At 48.7% G+C, this 20045-nt stretch overlaps 1 protein-coding gene across 1 annotated transcript in view; it reads right to left on the bottom strand.

Moving 5' to 3' along the window:
• Positions 1-1776: 1776 nt before the first annotated feature.
• Positions 1777-20045, bottom strand: part of PSD3 (pleckstrin and Sec7 domain containing 3) — a 482251-nt gene continuing 463982 nt past the window's right edge. The window contains exon 17 of the mRNA XM_052661313.1: positions 1777-1992. Within this exon, the coding sequence (XP_052517273.1) occupies positions 1777-1992 (216 nt within the window). The remainder of the gene's footprint in view (positions 1993-20045) is intronic.

Genomic DNA, 20045 nt, shown 5'->3' with positions numbered 1-20045 from the left:
TCTAGGTTTCTTGAAACAAATTCAGTTACTGCCTTTACCTAAACAAGACAAGAGGGTTAGAGGGAGCTTTTCAAAGACGTGGCAAAAATGCCACAAAGCAAGCAGCTATAACCTTAGAGAGGGGCTTCTCTCTGGTCACCGGCAAACACAGGCATTTCTCCAGCAGACGGAAGTGCTAATAAATAGTCCCGTGTAAATGCTCGTGCATCAGGACGAGATACCACTAGAAACTGCAGGTTCAAAAGTGGGTTTTCTCTGACTCCCTGGAACTGGGCTATCCGCGCAGAGTCCCTGCATCTCCGGTCATAGTACCTTAACTAGGAAACTGAGCACACCCAGAGCAAACGCCCGTGGGAGAGAGAAGAATATTCAGAGTGCTTCTATTAGTTCCGAAGTTGCGGAGATTCTAGGGCTAAGGGTCACCAAAGTTTCAAGTTTCACAATCAGAAACTTCTAACTCAGAGTGGGCACACTTATCATCCCTCTCCTCCTCAATAACATACTCTTCTGTTTATCGCCCTGGTTTTCAAAGGGACTGTCCCTCGAACAAGCATATGAAGCAGAGGCGAAGAAATGATTTAGAATCAAGGATTTGCTCTGGGGACAGTTCAGAGCAGAGGGCAAAGTGGTGGTCACAGGGGCAGAGGCAAGACCAGACCAGGGGATGCTGCGTTGCCACCAGGAGGCAGAGTCCTCAGCTCTGCAACCATAATTCCTTCAGATTTTACTCCTTTCAGATTTAACTTTGGAGAAGCAACATCCTATTGCCAAGGAACTCTAGGGAAAAGCTACTTCTCCCTTTCTTATTTTGCTCTGATTAAGGAGAGAAGGGCTCCATTTTGATATTGTTAGGAAGACCCCCAATTCTTACAACCAGGAGATAATGCCGTGCTCATGTATATAACAGAATCTAATTCCTGGCTGGCAGGCTGTCCATCGCAGATGGCTCCGGATCCCTTGTCTGGACGCTGCGGGGGTGAGGTAACGATTTCCTGCGGACCAAACACATGCCTGCTGCTGTAGCCCCGAGAGTCCGTTATCGCCACTGAGATGCTGTGTTTGGAAAACACAATGGACTTGCGGCCGTCTTGCCTCAGCCTCTGAGACTCCACTTCCCTCCTCCTTGTGGGGCTGAAATGGAATCCACACTTGCAGCGAGCTAGTGCGCTTCCTGCATTTCCAGTCCTGAGGTCCTCGCCCCCTGCCCCCCCGTTGGGCCGGGACTCAACACCGAGTGCTCAGAGGCCCAGGGTCACAGGGCAATGGCGCCTCCCTCCACGGTAACTCTTAAGCAAACTTCTGAGCATGATTCCACCTCTGCAACTGGGCAAGGTTTCACAAGAAAAGGCTCCTACCAACTCTGGCTAGAATTTTCTAAACTACAAAGGTTTGTCCAGTTAAGTGTTTCACAATGGATTCAATATTTTTTTTTGTTTTTTTAAAGTGTAACAGCTGATTTGAGAGCACACAAAACAACAGAGCAGAGAGCAAACAAGAGAAACCGGAGGAGAAGTGACCCACAATCGGTTCTGAATCGCGCTCCCCCCTCACAAAAGGCGCATTAGGCATCAGGTAGCAAGTCATCAGAGCAAAGAAATCAAGAGCAAAGAGATGACCTCTACAGAAACTAACAGAAATATACAGTGGGAAAGGTTACCAATGCACCATTTAGTCACAGACATTTTTTTTTTTTAATATATTCACGGATTTACCAGAAAGATCTTGAAAACCTCTTGTTTTGCTCCACGACCAGCACTTCCTGGCCGCAGACGGATCCTAAGTAACTTTCTGCTTAATGCTCGGCGTTTCAGGTCGGTGCTCTTTCCTCTCCGACACGTTGCGCTTGACCTTGGCAGTGACCGGAGACGTGTCTGGGTTCAGCGAGGGGCTGGAGTGCGACTTCTTCAGGCCCGCGGGGCCCCCCTTGCTGCCGCTCAGGAGCTCCAGGCCCCCCTCTTTCAGGAGGCGGACGTACATCTCATAGCGGGTTTTCTGCGGGGAGTCAGAGAAGAGGGGTCAGGGACACTGCCACAGCGCAGGGCACAAGCCAGCCCGCGGCCCGGGAAAGGGCTGGCTCTCGGGAGACTGACCGAGGGGTTCACTGATTCGAGGAGAGACTGTGGGTTCTCCTTTGTTCTGCATTTTTGCAGGAATGGCATGCAGATGGAGGAAGCGTGCTTCCTGAACGCTCAGCACCAATGTGGCCTCTGGTTTTGGGGGCCAGAAGGTGCTCAGGCCTGCAGCCACTGGGGCCACCACTCGGGCTGTGGGCGAGGCCTCCCCTGAACCTGGTGGGGGCGCCTGGTTCTCCACTCCCAGCTTGAGGAAGCAGTTGGCGATGGACTTACATGCCTGACCCAACAGAAACATTCACACTTCCTGGAACTTAAGCTCCTGACCTGACGGGACCACTCACACTTCCTGGAAGCTTGCCCTGGTTTCCTGTGACTGCGTTTCTGCTAGGATTACCAACTTCTCAGAGCTGCCTTCTTGTGAAACCTCAAATTACTCCCTGATGCTTTTCTTCATTCTGCACATTTATAGTTTTTTCATCAACTGTTCGTTGAGTGTCTGCTATGTTTTAAACGACTCCTTGATTTTCCTGTCTTGAGTATCTTGTTCTGAGAATAATAGAGAACACTGTAGAGATATATTTTTTCTCTAACCCTAATTGATGTTGCTGCTTTTTGTTTTTTAAAGTTTGTATCCAAATCACTATATAGAACTATTTTTTATATACACTGCAAATTATAGAAGGGTCTCAGATTCTCAGTTTGATAGACTGTAAACTAAGTCTCCCATCACAGTGATTCAACACAGGAACGATTTGTAGAGGCCTAAAGTATTTTTTTCTAAACAAAAGAACACATCGGTTATAAATTGTCTCAACAAAGGCAGGCAAAGTCTGTTACAACAATAAATCTTTTAGAGATTTGTCAGGTTAGATTGAGACTTTGTATATCTCAGTTTTAAATTAATCATTATGAAGCTGAAGCTACTGGAAGCTACTTTTTCAAGTCGTTTTGTTCAAAAGTAGGGAAAAGCCACTAGCCCTTAGGTTTGCTCTAGGTTTGGTCAGCATCCATGTTGGGGTGCCAAGCTTTGGTTGGTGAAGATGACATTTATAAGGTACCCACACGCTAACTGCAGGTTATTAATACAAGAATCACACACAACCGGTCCATTATCATCCCTGTCTTACAGGAAAGGAAAGAGAGACAGCGATAAGTCCGGGAGATACAGAAGTGACGTCAGGATCTGGACTCAGGAGCCTGACTTTAGAACCCACGCTCTGAAGCTCTGTGTCCTCCCTGGATATGAAAACACACACGTGAGCATGCACTTTAGGATGGCAACTCTGACACACACTGAAGGTTTGGCCAATCAAAAGCCACTTTCAGCCCCCCTCCTCTCCTACGTCCCTCCCAGTACAAAGCTTGATAAAACCAAACACTGCCTTTCCCAGACTCTCTTGCAGCTAAGATGGGCTGTGTGACGCTTTGGCCACTGAGGTGTAAGGAGAACATGCCTGGGGGAGAGACGTGCTTTCTGATAAAGAGGGGCTTAGAGGAGAATCACTGTTGTCAGCCCTTCCCTCGTATTCCTAAAGCTGCGACCCATGACACGGGCAGCAGGCACGCAGCAGCGGGGCAGTATGCAAGGCCTGAGGGGAGGCAAAGACAGAGAGAGCCCCGGCTCCTGAGCACAAGTGGCTGGATCCAGCGCTCACTGTCCCCGCCTCCTCCGACTGTCTCGTTAAGCGTGAATCATACATTCCACGGTTCATCAGGTACTGGTATTTTCCCCACATTTTTTTCTTCCAGTTCCCCAGAGATATAATTGACACGTAGCCCTGTGTAAGTTTCAGGCATACAGCATAATGATATGATGTCTATACATCATGAAAGAGTGATCACAGGAAGTTTAGTGAACATCCATTGTCTCATACAGACACAAAACTAAAGGAATAGAAGAAAAAGGATTTTCTTTGAGATGAGAACCCTTAAGGATTTACCCTCCTAACAACTTTAACATACAACATGGAGCAGTGCTGTTTTATTTATCCTGTGTCTCATTGCATCCTAGCACTCACTCACTTTGTAACTGGGAGTCTGTACCTTTGGACTGCCTTCGTCCAATTTCCCCTCCCCTAACGGATCTCCAGAAAGCCGATCTCTTTTGTTATGAGTTTGTTCATTTGTTTTCTATGTAGAAATTTCCTACAACACTGTTAGCTTCTGATATACACACACGGTGATTCAACATTTCTGTACGTTTCAAAATGATTACCATGATAAGTCTAGTTACCATCTGTTACCGTGTAAAGATATCACACAATTATTGATTCAGTTATTTTGCAACTGGAAGTCGGTGTCTCGCGACCTCCTCACCTGTTTCCCTCCCTACACAGCCCTCCCTCCTCACCTGTTTCCCTCCCTACCCCAGCCCTCCCTCCTCACCTGTTTCCCTCCTCACCCCAGCCCTCCCTCCTCACCTGTTTCCCTTCTCACCCCAGCCCTCCCTCCTCACCTGTTTCCCTCCCTCCTCACCTGTTTCCCTCCCTACCCAGCCCTCCCTCCCCACCTGTTTCCCTCCCTACCCAGCCCTCCCTCCTCACCTGTTTCCCTCCTCACCCCAGCCCTCCCTCCTCACCTGTTTCCCTCCTCACCCCAGCCCTCCCTCCTCACCTGTTTCCCTCCCTACCCAGCCCTCCTTCCTCACCTGTTTCCCTCCCTACCCCAGCCCTCCCTCCTCACCTGTTTCCCTCCTCACCCCAGCCCTCCCTCCTCACCTGTTTCCCGCCTCACCCCAGCCCTCCCTCCTCACCTGTTTCCCTCCCTACCCCAGCCCTCCCTCCTCACCTGTTTCCCTCCTCACCCCAGCCCTCCCTCCTCACCTGTTTCCCTTCTCACCCCAGCCCTCCCTCCTCACCTGTTTCCCTCCCTCCTCACCTGTTTCCCTCCCTACCCAGCCCTTCCTCCTCACCTGTTTCCCTCCCTACCCAGCCCTCCCTCCTCACCTGTTTCCCTCCTCACCCCAGCCCTCCCTCCTCACCTGTTTCCCTCCCTACCCCAGCCCTCCCTCCTCACCTGTTTCCCTCCCTACCCCAGCCCTCCCTCCTCACCTGTTTCCCTCCTCACCCCAGCCCTCCCTCCTCACCTGTTTCCCTCCTCACCCCAGCCCTCCCTCCTCACCTGTTTCCCTCCTCACCCCAGCCCTCCCTCCTCCAGCAGCCGCCTGTTAGTTCTCAGTTTCTACGGCTCTGTTTCTGCTGTTTTGTCTGTTCGCTGGTTCTGTTTTTTTCAGATTCCACTTATAAGTGAAATCACGTAGTATGTGTCTTCCTGACTTATTTCACCAAGCATATCACCCTCTCGGTCCGTTCATACTGTCAGGAATGGTAGGACTTCGTCCTTTTTTATTGCTGAGTGGTCTCCCACTGTACATGGACCACACCTTCCTTGTCCGTTCGTCTGGTGGTGGACTGATGTTGCTTCCCTATCTTGGCAGTTGTGAATAATCCTGCCATGAGCATTGGGGCGCACTATCTTTTTGAGTTCGTGTGCTCATTTTCTTCACATGTACACCCAGAAGTGGGAGCTGGATCACGTGGTAGTCCTATTTCTAGTTTTCTGAGGACTGCCCTAGCGCTTTCCACAGTGGCTGCCCCCATTGTTTTTAATCGAGGTAGAGTTGATTTACAATCTTGTGTTAGTTTAAGGTCTATAACAAAGTGATTCCATTTCATATAAATATTTTATATAAATCTTTATATGAGTGAAGGTTGCTCAGTTGCGTCCGACTCTTTGCGACTCCATAGACTATACAGTCCATGGAATTCTCCAGGCCAGAATACTGGAGTGGGTAGCCTTTCCCTTCTCCAGGGGATCCTCCCAACCCAGGGATGGAACCCAGGTCTCCTGCATTGCCGGTGGATTCTTTACCAGCTGAGCCACAAGGGAAGCCCAAGAATACTGGAGTGGGTAGCCTATGCTTTCTCCAGGGGATCTTCCCAACCGAGGAATCAAACTGGGTCTCCTGAATTGCAGGCAGATTTTTTACCAACTGAGCTATGATCATATAAATTTTATAAAAATATCTATATATACTTATTTAAATATCTTTATGTATTTACCTTAATACATTTATATAAATATATTTATATATATTTATATAAATATCTTTTTCTTGATAGGTAATTACAAGATATTGAACACAGTTGCCTGTGCTATGTAATAGGTCCTTACTATTTGTCTATTTTATATACAGTAGTCTGTGCCTATTAGACCCAAACTCCTACTTTATCCATCCCCTCTGGCTGCACCAGTGCATAATCCCACTAATAGCGTAGGAGGGTGCCCTTTGCTCCACATCCTTGCCAGCACTTGTTATCTGTGTTCCTTTTGATGATGGCCATTCTGACAGGTATGAGGTGTATCTCACTGTGGTTTCAATTTGCATTTTCCTGATGATTAGTGATGCTGAGCACCTTTTCAAGTGCATCAGGTCCTGCTAATTGCTGATGAAAGCATCACTAATTGATACATATTCCAATTTTAGTAAAGAAGTAACAAAGGAATGAAATACTACTCTTTTCTCAGAAAGCTACATAAGGATTTAATAAGGGCATTTGCTAATAAAAATACATCATCAGTATTACATAGTAGTCTATCATCAGTGAAATCTAAATCTATTCATTCTAGGAATTTAGAGAGTTAATCTGTCTCTATAAACTGCTTTGGTGGCAAGATTAAAATGCAAGAAAGAACTACTCCCGATATAAACAAGGTTTAATAAAATGATCTAAAGACAGTTTAAAAACAGATTCAGAAAATCAATGTAAGGCATACTATTTTACAAAGCTAGGGCAATTATACAATCAAAGGGGTATGAAGGACAATTTTCTGAGATGACTTGAAAGGGGACAAAAGGAAAAAAGGTGACTAGGCTATTTTCTACTAGTTTTTGAAGACACTGACACTATTGGGGAAATTCACCTAAAAATACATGAAGAAAAGACATTTCATCCACTCATTTTACAGCTCCAGCTGCAAAGCTCTTGTCCCCAGTAAACTGGACTTCCCTGATGCCTCAGATGGTAAGGAATCTGCCTGCAAGGCAAGAGATCCAGGTTTGATCCCTAGGTCAGGAAGATCCTCTGGGAAGGGAATGGCTACCCACTCCAGTATAATTGGCCAGCACTTACCCTAGAGTTGTGCTTCCCTGGTGGCTCAGAGGTTAAAGTGTCTGCCTGCCATGTGGGAGACCTGGGTTCGATCCCTGGGTCGGGAAGTTCCCCTGGAGAAGGAAATGGCAACCCACTCCAGTATTCTTGCCTGGACAGTCCCAAGGACGGAGGAGCCTGGTGGGCTACAGTCCACGGGGTCACAAAGAGTCGGACACAACTGAGCGACTTCACTTTCACTTTAACCTACAGCAGCTTCTGGGTCTGGGTAATGGTTAGTTAGTATGCCAGTGATGACTAGGGGAGCAGCGTAGAGATGGGTCTACAAACATGAGGAGGGGAACTTGACAAGAAAAACTCTGCTCCTTGACTCCACTTACTCCAATAGATTTCCCATCCCTCTGTCTTCAGGATAAATTCAGAATCGCACCATGTCTCTGCTTCTATCACTTACAGTCATCTTGTGCCTGGGTTACTGTGACAGCTTCCCCTGCCCCTCTCTGCACCTCCCCCAAGCAAACTCTTCTCAAAAGACAGTCATGGGCTAAACTGTAGGCTAGAATGTGTCATCTCTGCTCAAAATTCTCCAATGGCTTCTCATCCTTAAAAATGCTTCCCACCCCCAAACTCTTACACTGGCCTAGGAGACCTCCACCAGTGCCGCCCCACACCCCCTCCATCCGTCTGGGGTCTTTGCCCTCCCCGGGAATGCTGTGCACAGGTCCCCCGCCTCCTGACTGTCCTTGAACACAGCAGACAGGCTGCTGTTCCAGACTTCTGGAGCCTTCTCTCTGCCCGAGAACCATGGCCCCCAGAACCCACAGGGCGTATTCCCTGGCCTCTTCACCCACTTCCACCTTCACTCAAGTGTCTCCTTTACGTGGGGGCCTTCCCTGGCCACCCGGACCGAAAACGGCCACGTCTGCTCTGACTGCCGGTCACCGAATTATTCTCCTCCTTGGCGTTCTCACCATGAGCCTCAGAGTTTGCTTACGGATCGACCTTGTGTATCTCTCCCCTGTCAATCCTAGAAGGCAATCACATGGGGGCAAGGACTTGGCTTTTGTCTGTTAATACATCCCCAGCACAGAGAACACGGAGCACACGTGGAGTAAACAACACTTCTCACATCTAATGAAAACATTCTGAACTCTCACTGTGGCAAATTCTAGAAAAATAAAACCATGGATATAGATGCGGAGGTAGATGCCTGATGAGCCCTGCGCTGGCTGCCTCTGGGGACACTCCCTCTCCTCCAGTGGCCCACATGTCAACATTTTCTGTCAATATGCTATGGTCTGGCCCTGAGGGACACCACTCAGCAGAGACTCGTTTATGCCCTTCATCCACGCGTGTCAACCACGGCTGTCAAGACACCACCCACGCAAACCCTGCAGAGTGAGCTGAGGCTGCCTACTTAAGACTGGGGCTCTCTCTCTACAGAGAAAGAAAAGCAGCTTAGACCATACCACTGGTGGCTCAGCGCGGTAAAGATTCCACCTGCCAATGCAGGAGACATGGGTTCAATCCCTAGTCCAAGAAGATCCCAGCTGCTGAGCCCATGTGCCTGCCCCAACTGCTGAGCCCGTGCTCTGGAGCCTGGGAGCCGCGATTGCTGTGCTCACGTGCCACAACTATGGAAGCCCATGTGTCCAAGAGTCTGGGCTCCATAATGAGAAGCCACCGCGATGAGAAGCCTATGCTCTGCAACCAGAAAGGAGTCCCCGCTCGCTGCAACGAGGGAAAACCCTGTGCAGCAATTAAGACCCAGCACAGCCAAACTTTGTTTAAAAAGCATTGTCCTTGGCAAAAAACGAAACAAAACAGACACTGGGCCAGTGTATGTGGAGCGTGGTGGTTACCAGCTGGTAGTTACTAGCTCTCATTCTGATGTGAAGGGCAGCCTCTGAATCTACCTTCTAACAAAAGTACTCATTATAGTGTCTGTCAATGGTCACTTCTACGTGAATTTCTTTGCCTGATGACTCCTGCATGTGATTTACAGGATCACATTCACCCTTGGGTAAATCCTTCAGTGCTCACCCAAGACTCTGAGCTCTGTGGGTCAGAGCAGCAGTCTCATCAATATTATTATGGGAAGTAATCTGCTTCTCAGTTGTGTCCGACTCTTTGTGACTCCATGGACTATACAGTCCATGGAATTCTCCAGGCCAGAATGCTGCAGTGGGTAGCCTTTCCCCCTTCTCCAGAGGATCTTCCCAACCCAGGGATTGAACCCACGTCTCCCACATTGCAGGTGGATTCTTTACCAGCTGAGCCACCAGGGAAGCCCAAGAATACTGGAGTGGGTAGCCCAGCCCTTCTCCAGGGGATCTTCCTGATCCAGGAATTGAATCAGGGTCTCCCGCATTGCAGGCAGATTCTTTATCAGCTTGGCTACAAGGAAGCCCTGGGTTCAATCCCTGGGTTGGGAAGATCCCCAGGAGAAGGGAAAGGCTACCCACTCCAGTATTCTGGCCTGGAGAATTCCATGGACTGTACAGTCCATGGGGGCAAAGAATCAGACACGACTGAACGACTTTCACTTTCAATCTGCTGCTGCTGATGAACAAGTGAAATAAGTAAAGTAATAATACTGCGTAGGTGTTACACCTTTGCTCTGACAAAAGTGTTTATAACCAGATGGTAAAAAGGCAAGAATAAACAACAAAAAATTCATTAATTAAAAATGAATGTTTAATTAATACAGTTTCACGTCTCAGAGTAACCACTGCGTAAGAGTGGACACAGCTCCAGATGAACCATGAGACGGGCTGCAGAAAGCAGGTCTGTGGGAAGCGAGCTGGCAGTGACAAGCGCTGTCCTGGGGACAGGATGGCACTGATTCACTTTCCCAGATCCTGGCTGGCGGTCATGATGTGGCCTTTCTGGGGCCTGTCCTTCATGGAACGACAGAGGGAGTCTGAGAAAGCCAGGTGACTAGGGGGCAACTGCTGCCTTTGGTCACCTTCTTAAAGGTTTTGTTTTGGTCTCTGTGGATCCTTCTCAGATCAGTTCTTAAAAATCTCAGAGCTACGTGCTTCAGCATCCTTGCTCGGGCGTCTCCGACAGTGTGAGCAGATTTCTCGCAGGACAGCTGTGTAAGCTGGTCCCACTGTCAGAAAACTTGAGATGGGACTTGACCAAATCCAAGCTCAGTGGCTACTCTCTGCAGAGAAGCACCTGAACACTGTTTCTGAGGCCTTGTCCATTCAGCAAGCTCTTGCCCTTAATTTCCTTCTTAAGATTTGCTCTTTCCATGAAGCCTTCCCTGATCACCAAGAGCCAAAGACAATTCAAATGCTAAACAGCTTCTTTCTTTCTTAAAATCAAGTTCTTTCTTTACTTGAAAACATCCTTACTACATTTTGTGCAATGTAAATTTATTAAGTGGGTCTTCAATCACCTGTAAGAATACTTCTCAAACAGGTAGGAAACATATCCCTTTCACTAGCAGCAATGCCTACTAGAGGGGAATGAAAAATACAGGGTCTAAGGCCACAAGAGTTCTGGCTCAGGTTAAATGTTAAGTGCTAAGATATATATATATATACACATATATATTATATATGTAACATTATTATTTGAAAAGAAGTTTAACCACATCTACATATAAATGTACAGGCATCTGATTGGGCAGTTTCATTTCTCCTGAGCTCTGCATACCATTTTTCATTTCATTTAATATAACACTATCTCCTTTTGACCTCTGATACATGAGTATGATAGTAACAGGCTAAATGAAAACTGTGATGGCAATCCTAACTTAGGCACTGCCATCAGTATTCAGACCTCGCTGCTCCAGCAATCAAATCCGGAATACATTTCCTCCTGACATTTCCCTTTCTCATGAAGGCAGGGTAAAAGGCCAGCTTAAGATGAAATGAGAGGAACAGCGATAATGTCATGTACACACAGCAAAACAATTTCTGCTCCTAGAGCTTCACACTGGAAAACAAAGAAACCAAAACAATTAAAACAAGCCAACAGAACAGGGTGCTGTTGAAGGAACTGATAATTCAAATAAAGGCTCTGCATTCTATAGGACAATGCCGAATGGATTTGCAGACTTACTCCCTAACTTGCTGGCTCACTTTCTGCTGCTACTGCTAAGTCGCTTCAGTCGTGTCCAACTCTGTGCGACCCCATAGACAGCAGCCCACCAGGCTCCCCCGTCCCTGGGATTCTCCAGGCAAGAACACTGGAGTGGGTTGCCATTTCCTTCTCCAATGCATGAAAGTGAAGTCTCTCAGTCATGTCTGACTCTTTGCGACCCCGTGGACTGCAGCCCACCAGGCTCCTCCGTCCATGGGATTTTCCAGGCAAGTGGACTGGAGTGGGTTGCCATTGCCTTCTCCGGCTCACCTTCTACTACCCACTAATTTAAGGAAGCAATACATTCAAAACAGAGCTTTCTTGTAAGTTCTTACCTGAAAGCTATGTAAATTAGTAGTTAGGTATTAATAGGTAGGCTCACCTTCTGCTGCTGCTGCTACTGCTAAGTCGCTTCAGTCGTGTCCAACTCTGTGCGGCCCCATAGACAGAAGCCCATCAAGCTCCCCTGTCCCCGGGGTTCTCTAGGCAAGAACACTGGAGTGAGTTGCCATTTCCTTCTCCAATGCATGAAAGTGAAAAGTGAAAGGGAAGTCGCTCAGTCGTGTCCGACTCCTAGCGACCCCATGGACTGCAGCCTACCAGGCTCCTCCATCCATGGGATTTTCCAGGCAAGAGTACTGGAGTGGGGTGCCATTGCCTTCTCCGAAGCTCACCTTCTATTACCTATTAATTTAGGGAAGCAATACATTCAAAACAGAGCTTTCTGATAAGTTCTCACTTGAAAGTTATGCTAGGACTTACATTTTTTCCCTCTGCCATTCCCCTATCAGGCTTCTCTGCATGCAGTGGTAACCAAGTGCCAAGACAGAGCAAACAGACACAGTTTTAGGTTGTACAGTTTGTAGTCGTGGCTCTTTGGAAAAACCTGAGGCAGTGTGAATTCTACTGTTTCATTACAATCAGCCTTCTGGCTCGACTGTTCTCTAAATGGACTTTTTGACTTCAATTAAAAACAAAACTAAAAAGCTTACTTCTAATAATAATATAAGCAGAAGAGGTTTAAAAAAAAAAGTTCTAATACAGACAAGAAGCACTGGGGTTGTAGAGAGTGTTTGGGGAGTGTCCTGGTCTCCATCCTAAGGCGCCTGCTTTCTGCCAGGTGACAGGTGAGCCCAGGCCGCTGCCCCCAGAGGCCCTGTAGGCCCCTCAGAGGCGGGGCAACGAGGGCCGATCGGCCACCCTTGTCCTATCTCCCCCTCCCAGGACCCCTCCCCAGGCAGGGCACGCAGTCTCCCTGCAGCGCTTCACGTCTGCAGCATCCCCGTCTCTGTGAGAAGACAGAGGCGGGCGTCCAGGAGAGCGTCCCCAGTTCCCAAAGCTAACCTGTGAAATGCTGCCGCCTTACTCCCTCTTCACACTTGGTTTCTCGAGCTCTCCAAACTCTATAAACCCAGTCTGTATCAGTACCCAGATTTTTTTTCTTAAGAAATTAAACCCCCAAATCCTCAATTTAAAAGTCCACAGAGCTCACTCAGCAAAGAGAACACAGTTTGCTTTCTTGGCAGAAAATTTAAGAATCGTCCATTTCCCACCCAGCCAGGGGGTTCAGTCCTACTGACCAGCCGGGGGGTTCAGTCCTACTGACCAGCCGCGCACAGGGCTGCTGCCCCAGGGGCCCCGCCCGGCGTGGCCCTGTGTGAGGGCTTTTACAACAGCTGAGTGGGAAATTAACTGGAAGAAGAAAATTGACTCTGCATCCGTGGGATTAACAAATTTGCTGCTCAGCAAAATGGAAAAAAAAAATATCTGTCCTTTGAAGCACAGAGATGTGAAGTCGAGTTTCTACAAACCTAAGTAACTGAGCTGAAGAAACACTACTTATCTGGATGAGAAGCTAAATTTAACTCCCATGGGATAAAGCGTGTCTCTAAGTTTTTCCTTCGGGACCTCGCATCTAAAACAAAGTTTAGTCTGTTACGGCAGCACTCCTGCACGGGCCACGCTCCTCAGCCTTGGTTTCTGTTCTGCTTGTGTTTCCAGCTGCCCAGGGATTCCCTCAGAAGCACGCTCCTGGGACTCATCACACAGCTGGCCCATCACACCGCGGCTCCCAAAATGGCAATGCCAGTCCTAAGGGGACAGGCCGGTCTTTCCAGGAAAAATTTTAAAGTAGGATCTGAGGAAGTTTGAAGGTAAACCACCTTCCCCATCGACCTTCTGGGACACGTCATCCCTAAAAATATTGATGGCCTTTGAGCTTAAAGCCGTTTTGCACCTTCTGCAGGCCGGGTTCAAACGTCCTTCTACCCTCTCCGTCTCCGTGGCCAATGGCGAGCCTGTCCCCACGGTAAAGTATCTTCGTCCCGTGGAGTCGGAGGACCCAGGGAGGAGTGACCAGGCCTCGGCAGGCCGCTCACTCCCTCCAGCCTCCGGTCCACGTGGGGAGCGAGCGGGAGTTTTCCTAAGGAGGGCATCGCGACTCACGGACGAGGACACAGGACTGCTCCGGGGAGCGGAAGCACATGGAAAGCAGGCGTGGTGACCCGGCCACAGGGCGGCCCGAGGCCGGGCCTGGTGAGGGCAGACACGTCCCGTGCGAGCCCCCACGCGTCCGTCCTGCGCGTGAGCCGAGCCCCCGGGACTGCCGGGCGGACAGGCGCTCCTGCAACAAGCCCGTGCTGGGGAATGGCCCCCAGCCTTCCAGGGAGGGCTGGGCTGATGGTCCTGGTATAAACACAGGCTTTTTTTGCATGTGAGTTTTCTCTAATATTTCCAGAAAAACATTTCTGAAAACAGTTTTCCATTATAAATCTACTGAGTAATTCTGAACTTAGACCCACCAAAAGGACTGGAGAAGCCTGCTCCCTCCAAGAAGTCTCTGAATCAGACTGGGGACTCAAGCAAACGAGTTTTTAAAACTCTTACGTCAAACGCGTACCGATTATTATAGGCAACAGTAGGAAGAAACCTAATGTAGTTAGAGATAAAGCATTCTGGGTAAAAAAGAAAAAAAGAAAAGCATAGTTGGTGCAGGAAAGGGCTAATGGCACCAGCACTCAGCAAAAAGTGACGGACGGGAGGGTCACGTACGGAAGGGTCTCAGGGGAGCAGGAAGCGGGCCGCTCCCGCTGCTCCCGTGAGAACTGCTTTGAGGGGAGACTGACAGGGGTTCCTATTCTCCCAGGTCCCTTGGTGACAGCGCTCACACCAGAGCCCCACCCAGAAGTAACGATTGAAACAGTAAGCAAGGAATGGCCAGAGCAGGACGGACAGAGTCTTTGAGCCCGACAGCCAGGCCTCTTCGATTATGCGAGAAACCTACGTGCCGGGTGATCCCGGGGGCACACCTCCGCTCCTGACTGGCTCGTAGACCGGCCCGAGCAGGAGCTGGAGAACACGCCCTGCGTGGCTTCCTGAGCCCCGAGTGTACAGAGACACTACAGTCTGAAGGCTTAGGAAGAAAAAAACATGTCAGACATCGTGATGTTTTATATTGATTACACATGGAAATGATAACATTTGGGACATACATGTGTTCACACGTGTTAAATTGAAACATCTTTTTACAATGAATTGTTTCTTTTTCTTACATGTGGCTACTAAATACGTAAAATCACATGTGTGGTTTGCATTGTATATCGGACAGAGACGGTCTAGATCCCCTGAGAGCCCCAAACTGAAATATTCTTGTTTTGTGTTTAATAACGCCCTTGGAGATACCGTGAGAGTGAGCTGATCTCACACATTAACTGATGTTAGTACACTGCTGCGTAGATGCTCAGGCGTATCTGACTCTCTGAGACCCCATGGCCTGCAGCCCGCCAGGTTTCCCTGTCCCTCCTCTCTGGGAGTTTGCTCAAACTCATGTCTATTGAGTCGGTGATGCCATCCAGCTATCTTGTCCTCTGTCGCCCCCTTCTCCTCCTGCCCTCAGTCTTCCCCAGCATCAGGGTCAGTATGTTACAGCAAAAATACAGAGGCAGAAGGGGCCTTAAGGTTAGTTCACCCAGTTTCATCTCATCTTCATAGCCAGAAACCGAGGTCCAGAGAAGGACGAGACTAAAGTGGCCTAACTTCCAGGCCATCCCTTTTCCTCATTTCACTGTTTTATAACTGGAAGCTTTTGTGCCCTTTTCTCGCAGACAGTACCTTTACCCCAAGCAGTGACGCTCCTCAGAGCAGACATTGCAGGTGTGAGGATGGATTTAAGGACAGTCACTGCACGGCCCATGACTGACTCTCTGTTCTGCTTCTCAATCATCTGTTTAAAATGTGATTCAAAGGCTCCCTGTTGCTAAGCTTCTCCTCCCTTCAAAAGCGTGCGTCATCTTTTACAGATGAAAACCCAGAGCTCTGCAGCCCTTGCTCACTGTGCCGTACAAAATGCAATTCCAAATGGCAAAGCAAAACCCCTGCCTCTGATGTGAACTGGACTTGTATGTCTGGGCAACTGCTGGACTTGGGTCTCTAGCTTTGGACTCTTTAACACTTAGTCTTCTATAAGAAAAAGAAAATTCCTAAACTTCTTCAAGAAGTCAATTAACCTGCCACATCTTAGCTTCTCAGATCCATACATAATCACCTTTGTGCTCTTTTCTGTAAAGGAGATGTCACTGGATTTAGGCTAGACTCTGCTCCTGAGACTGAGGCTGGCTGCTAATCTCCTAGGAGGGTGGGGAAATTTCCCTTACTTTTATTCTGGAGGAAGCAAGTGATCATGGCCATCTCTGTACATTTACAACCAAGTCCACTCACAAATTAGCAGCCAGATCATCCTGTCTCAGTGACACATTTGCTCGGGGACAGCTGGCAGTGCCCTGAGATAGGTCCTTGCACTCACTGCTCCTGTGAGAGGAGAAGCGGCCCATCGTGTGAAAATTACTTATGTGATGTTGACAGATAAAAACTGTGCCATCTGAAGGAACAGAGCTAAGATCACAGTCAGAGAATCTGTTCAAAAAGAAATACATCAAACCACCCACCCACCCATCCAGCCAACAAATAACCCCACAGTAAGGCTGAGGGCCTACAACCAGAAACCTATGTATATGCACTTCTCTATACGAGCTGTCTTGCGTCTCCTTCACGGCACTATATGGAATGTGCTCTTGTGCTCAAGCACATCAGTTTCAGAAGGAACCATGCCATTTCACATGCCACCAAAAATTAGAAATTCAGAAAAAGATGCAGCATGCCTCAAGAATGTCCTAGATTTTTTTTCGATTTAAACTTTAGAGAGATTTACATGTCTTGTTAGAATGGACATTTGCTGTTGCTAAAATTGCACTTCCAGCCATGTGGTTGGTGTGGGTCCTGCCTGCCTTAAGCCGTAAGCACTTTCTGCTCCAGGCTGAAAGGAGTGAGTACGTGGCTGAATTCCAGCCCATTCAGCAAGGGGCCTTGGTTCTGCACTTGAGCAGAACAAAGCTGAGCCCTCAGGGACACGGACATCTCTTCCTGCTGGACTGGAACCTGGGAACACATGGACCTGCAAGTACCCATTTTCTAACCATGAAGAGACAGTTGATTCAAAGCCCATATTCAAAGATCTAAGGCATAAAGCACATCCAAGCGTCTGCAGCATCTATACAGGAATGGCAAAGTCAACCGCGTTCAGGAGCCAGGCTGACAACACAGATGTGGACCCTGCCAGGCTGGGTATACTGGGGGTGGGGGGAGGACCCTGCTGATCCTCCCTAAACGCATTCAAATCTCAGCACCAACAAATCCAGCACTGCGAGGGCCAAAGACGATGTTCCAGCCTTAGTTCTGCTGGCTCGTGAAGTGCCCTGTGCTGCCCGCCAGGTCTCCATGGCACCACAGTGAACCCAGGAGCTGCTGGGAGCCTGCCCTCAGCACTCACTCCTCAGTCAGGCTCTGACAGCCCAGTTCAAGAAGCCCAGCCCTTCTAATAGGTTTGAACTGCTAGAGTTGCACTTTCCATACCCACATCTAAGAGTTATTAATAACTTATGCCACTGAAAACATCTTAACTGTCGCTTGAAAAACATCCTGGAGCAAACAGTATCTTCACTTTAACTGCGAAGAAACAAAAAGCCAAATTTCTGGGGCCAAGTTCAGTGCTGGCGAGGGAATTCCTGTATCAGGGCTGTTCCTTTAAGGGCCGAGGGGCATCGGGCAGAGCCCAGGCTCCTGTGCTCCGAGCGGCTGGAGCTTTGTAAGTTTTTATGTGACAAACACCACCCACCTGTCCCACATCCTGATAAATTTCCAAATGTACCAGAAACACGGAGATTGATTCAACATTTTTAAGTGAAAATGGAACTGAATAGAGTAGAAATAAGTCAAAAGGAAGTGGAGCTATTTCTGATATTTGTGTTTTGAAAACTCGGAAATGACAGTGAGTTTCTTACATAGACTTGTGATGCCTAACAACCCTGTCAAAGGTGAGACTAGGCTCCACGCGAACCCTTGTAAGCAATCAATAGCCACAACTTTGGGGAACCAATTCGATCGAGAACAAAGCAATGCCACACCCCCACCCCCACCCCAACCTCCCATTGCGTAGGCAGTAAAGAGAGAGACGCGAACTTGGCTAACTACAGGCTTCCTGAGCGGAGTTTGCCGTCTTCAGGAATAGTGTGCCATCTTCTTACAGGCTAAGGCTGAAGCTGGTGTAAGTCTCCTTGTTCTCTGCAGACTTTTTATAGACTTCAAAAATAAACAGGGCTTCCCTGGTGGCTCAGTGGTAAAGAATCCACCTGCCAGTGCAGAAGACGTGGGTTCTATCCCTTGTCCAGGGAGATCCTACACGCTGAGGAGCAACTAAGCTTGTGTACCACAACTCCTGAGCCTGTGCCTATGGCCTGGGAGGCACGACTCCTGAGCCACGGTGCCACCACTACTGAAGCCCGCGTGCCCTAGCGCCCGAGCTTCACGATGAGAGAAGCCCCTGTAATGAGATGACCAGGCACTGAAACTGGAGAGGCGCCCCGGGTCACTGCAACTAGAGAAGAGCCCGTGCATTGCCGTGAAGACCCAGGACAGCCCAAAATAAACAGACAGTGTAATTCAGTAAAGTTCAACTCCAAACAAACAAGCAAAACCACCCCTGAACCTTCTTATTTACGAGTTTCTGATTATTTACTGGCAGTCAGGGTTAAGAGAACTTCTAAGTGCTGCCAATTTGGCCCACCTGAAAAACTGTTTGCACTCAGAGCAACCTGGGATATAAACACCTGAAATGCATCCAGTTAGAAACAACCGTGTTACCACCAAGGGCTTAATATTCTAACAGAAGGAAGGTGCTTTTCTTACCAAGGTGTGAAAGTTACAAGAGCTGCTCTGAGACCGCAGGGAGTCCCTACCACAGGAACAGGTGAGAGAGCGGGCCTGGCTGGGGCTCCTCCCCGGAGACAGGGACATCAGTGGGACTCGAGATGCCCTCTGGTCCCTGCCTGTCTGGGGTCATAGGGAACTGCAGACACTGCTATCTGTGTATCACTTTTGTTTTCAGGGGAGCTACTAAGCTTTCCTCTGATGTTGCCTTATTCCATTCATTTACTCAACAAATATGTACAAGCACTCGGTCCATCTTCTAGAAGCTGAGGAAAGAACAATGAACAAGTACACAGGAAGGTCCTTGATGTTCAGACACCCTGGCCCCTACCCCGCGGGGATGGCCCGTCATGCTCAGAACCCGCCATCCGGGGAACAGGGCAGCCTGCGGGGGAAGCCTGGATGCTCCGAGGGCGTGGCTGCAGGTACCTGAACAAGACAAAGCCTGTGGCTGAAATAACAGCAGAGTGGACCCCACGAGATACGCTACTTCAACTTTCAGTTACTGAGAAGTAACGGTTCACTTAAAAAAGGAGACTATTTCACAAAAAACCTTTTTAGATAACCTCTAAGAAGCGAGGGGACCATCCGCCTTTCTGGTACACAGGTCAGTGAGGCTTGACAGACACTTCAACATGCCCGACGTGTCACCATATGGGGAGGTGTTCATGAGCCACAGTCCTGGAACGCAACCTTCGCGCTCCTTGACGTGATGATTTGATGAAAGCAAGACTTACCCGCAAAAAGGCTGGTCTAAAGCTCATGTCAGGAAATGGAAATGCTGGCTTTGGCTGGGTTACATTTTTGGAAAAGGGGCTCCAACAGGAGGTTCAAAGCAGCGGGAGCATCTAGCAGGGGCGACCCTTCCTTGGTCGTGCGGCCACCCCGGCCTCCTGGGTGCAGACTCGCAGCCTTGGAGCCAAGGGCTCAGAGCGAGGTGTTGCGGGTTGGCAGCAGGGGCCTGAGGAGCTGGGAAATTAATCAGCACGTGTGAAACTAACAGGCTGGCAGCTGAAAGCCACTCCAGACGTGTGAAGAATTGTGATAGTTTTCTGAGGACTCCCATTTCCCAAGAACGAACAGGTGTGGACAAAGATGAACCGCTTAGTAAATTTGTTTTTTTTTTTAAGTATTTTTTCAAGAAGTCTTTGGCTGGGAAGGCTTCCAAAGATTTAGCTAATAAGCTTTCATCTTTAACAAAAGGAAGATTTTTCTTCATCTGAACAGAGCAAGGACTTACTTAACCATGAAGAAACCTGGTATATGGATCGTCACGGCACCAAATGCCACATTTTATAACTCCGAAATCTAAGACTTTTGAAAGCTTCCATGAAACCCTGTCCAATTCAACGAGCAAGCACAGGGCAGAGATGTGAAGAGGACCCAAGGCCCCTGCTCTCGAGGGCTCACAGTCTCGGGGGGCATACGCTGTGGGACTGGCCACAGATGCAAAGACCCTGATACCACCCCAGCAGGAGGCCTGGAGCAGGACGGGGGCCGGCAG

The sequence above is a fragment of the Budorcas taxicolor genome, chromosome 24 (assembly GCF_023091745.1).
Source record: "Budorcas taxicolor isolate Tak-1 chromosome 24, Takin1.1, whole genome shotgun sequence".
NCBI classification, from domain to species: domain Eukaryota; kingdom Metazoa; phylum Chordata; class Mammalia; order Artiodactyla; family Bovidae; genus Budorcas; species Budorcas taxicolor.
The sequence above is the reverse complement of the archived record's forward strand: the minus strand, read 5'-3'. Positions and strand labels throughout refer to the sequence as shown.